This window comes from Rhinopithecus bieti, unplaced genomic scaffold (genome assembly GCF_001698545.2).
Source record: "Rhinopithecus bieti isolate Rb0 unplaced genomic scaffold, ASM169854v2 scaffold_18862, whole genome shotgun sequence".
NCBI classification, from domain to species: domain Eukaryota; kingdom Metazoa; phylum Chordata; class Mammalia; order Primates; family Cercopithecidae; genus Rhinopithecus; species Rhinopithecus bieti.
This window is the reverse complement of record NW_016809237.1, coordinates 126469-128531: the sequence shown is the minus strand read 5'-3', so window position 1 is coordinate 128531 and position 2063 is coordinate 126469. Positions and strand designations below refer to the sequence as shown.

At 52.3% G+C, this 2063-nt stretch overlaps 1 protein-coding gene across 4 annotated transcripts in view; it reads left to right on the top strand.

Moving 5' to 3' along the window:
• SLC44A2 (solute carrier family 44 member 2 (CTL2 blood group)) overlaps positions 1-2063 on the top strand; it is a 51097-nt gene that overhangs the window by 33836 nt on the left and 15198 nt on the right. For all 4 annotated transcript variants that reach the window (XM_017888941.1, XM_017888943.1, XM_017888940.1 and 1 more), the window contains exons 5-10: positions 436-520; positions 653-763; positions 853-913; positions 1004-1127; positions 1245-1328; positions 1421-1533. In XM_017888941.1, the coding sequence (XP_017744430.1) occupies positions 436-520; positions 653-763; positions 853-913; positions 1004-1127; positions 1245-1328; positions 1421-1533 (578 nt within the window). The remainder of the gene's footprint in view (positions 1-435; positions 521-652; positions 764-852; positions 914-1003; positions 1128-1244; positions 1329-1420; positions 1534-2063) is intronic.

Sequence of the window (2063 nt, the reverse complement as noted above, 5' to 3'; positions counted from 1 at the left end):
AGAGCGAAACTCCATCTCAAAAAAAAAAAAAAGTTTACTATAGGGTGGTTAAGAAGTCTTAACAGGTTGGGTGTGGTGGCTCACACCTATAATCCCAACACTTTGGGAGGCCAAGGCAGGTGGATCACCTGAGGTCAGGAGTTTGAGACCAGGCTGGGCAACATGGTTGAAACCCCATCTCTACTAAAAATACAGAATTAGCCAGGCTTGGAAGCGGGCACCTGTAATCCCAGCTACTCGGGAGGCTGAGGCAGGAGAATCGTTTGAACCCAGGAGGCGGAGGTTGCAGTGAGCCAAGATCGTGCCATTGCACTCCAGCCTGGGCAACAAGAACGAGACTTCGTCAAAAAAAAAAAAAAGAAGAAGAAGAAGAAGAAGAAGAAGAAGAAGAAGAAGAAGCCTTAACAGTTTCCGTTCTCCCTTCTCCAACTCCAGGAACAAACCCCACTTGTTTTATTTCAACATTGTGAAATGTGCCAGCCCCCTGGTTCTGCTGGAATTCCAATGTCCCACTCCCCAGGTAACCTGTCCCCACCATTCCCTTTTTCCTCTCCCCACTTTCCATGCTTTTCTCCCTGTGAATGTGGGCTGGGACCTTTGTCCTAAGCGGTCTGTCCCAACCCCACCCAATCCCTTCCTTCTCCCCTCCCAGATCTGCGTGGAAAAATGCCCCGACCGCTACCTCACGTACCTGAATGCTCGCAGCTCCCGGGACTTTGAGTACTATAAGCAGTTCTGTGTTCCTGGCTTCAAGGACAATAAAGTGAGTTGTAGACTGTCCTGAGAGCCCAGGTATGGGCAGCGGCAGTGTACTAGCCTTGGGGACCCACCTGCCTCCATCTCTCTTGGCAGGGAGTGGCTGAGGTGCTTCGAGATGGTGACTGCCCTGCTGTCCTCATCCCCAGCAAACCCTGTGAGTCAGGGGATCCCAGGAGACTCAGGTGGGGACGGGGAGGCTGTGCAGAGGCTCAGCCTGACTGGTCCCATCCTCTGCTCCATTCAGTGGCCCGGAGATGCTTCCCCGCCATCCACGCCCACAAGGGTGTCCTGATGGTGGGCAATGAGACGACTTATGAGGATGGGCATGGCTCCCGGAAAAACATCACAGACCTGGTGGAGGGCGCTAAGTGAGGAGATTGGCGCACCACACCGGGGTCGCACTTTCCTGGGTGGGACAGGCATCCCCTGGGGTTGACCGGATCACGGAAGAGGGTCTGACCTGAGCCTTGGTCTCCTTCCCCCAGGAAAGCCAATGGAGTCCTAGAGGCGCGGCAACTTGCCATGCGCATATTTGAAGATTACACCGTCTCTTGGTATTGGATTATCATGTAAGTCAGGAGGGAAGGGGCCTCTCCCCTGGCTGCCCCTTCTAAGCCTGGCCGGGGATGGAGTCTGTTCATGACTATTTTCTTTTCCCCAGAGGCCTGGTCATTGCTATGGCAATGAGCCTCCTGTTCATCATCCTGCTCCGCTTCCTGGCTGGTATTATGGTCTGGGTGATGATCATTATGGTGATTCTGGTGCTGGGCTACGGTACGTTACCCCCTCTCCGTGACTCCTCTTTCCTGAATCTGAACACTGCCCTGCCCTTTCCCGTGGAAATGGCCCATCAGGGAAAAAAAAAATGTCAGGCTGGGTGCAGTGGCTCACACCTGTGATCCCAGCACTTTGGGAAGCCAAGGCGGGCAGATCACCTGAGGTCAGGAGTTCGAGACCAGCCTGACCAACATGGAGAAACCCCATCTCTACTTAAAATACAAAAATAGCTGGGCGTGGTGGTATATACCTGTAATCCCAGCTACTAGGGAGGCTGAGGCAGGAGAATCGCTGGGAGGCGGAGGTTGCGGTGAGCCGAGTTCACGCCATTGCACTCCAACCTGGGCAACAAGAGCGAAACTCTGTCTCAAAAAAAAAAAAAAGAAAAAGAAAAAATGTCTCAGCACTGTAATTAATGATGCATACTATGGTACCAGAATAGCAGAGGTTCAAATCCTGGCTTTGCCAATTCCTTGGGCAAGTGCCTCAACCTAACTGTGCTGCAATTTCTTTTTTTTTTTTTTTTT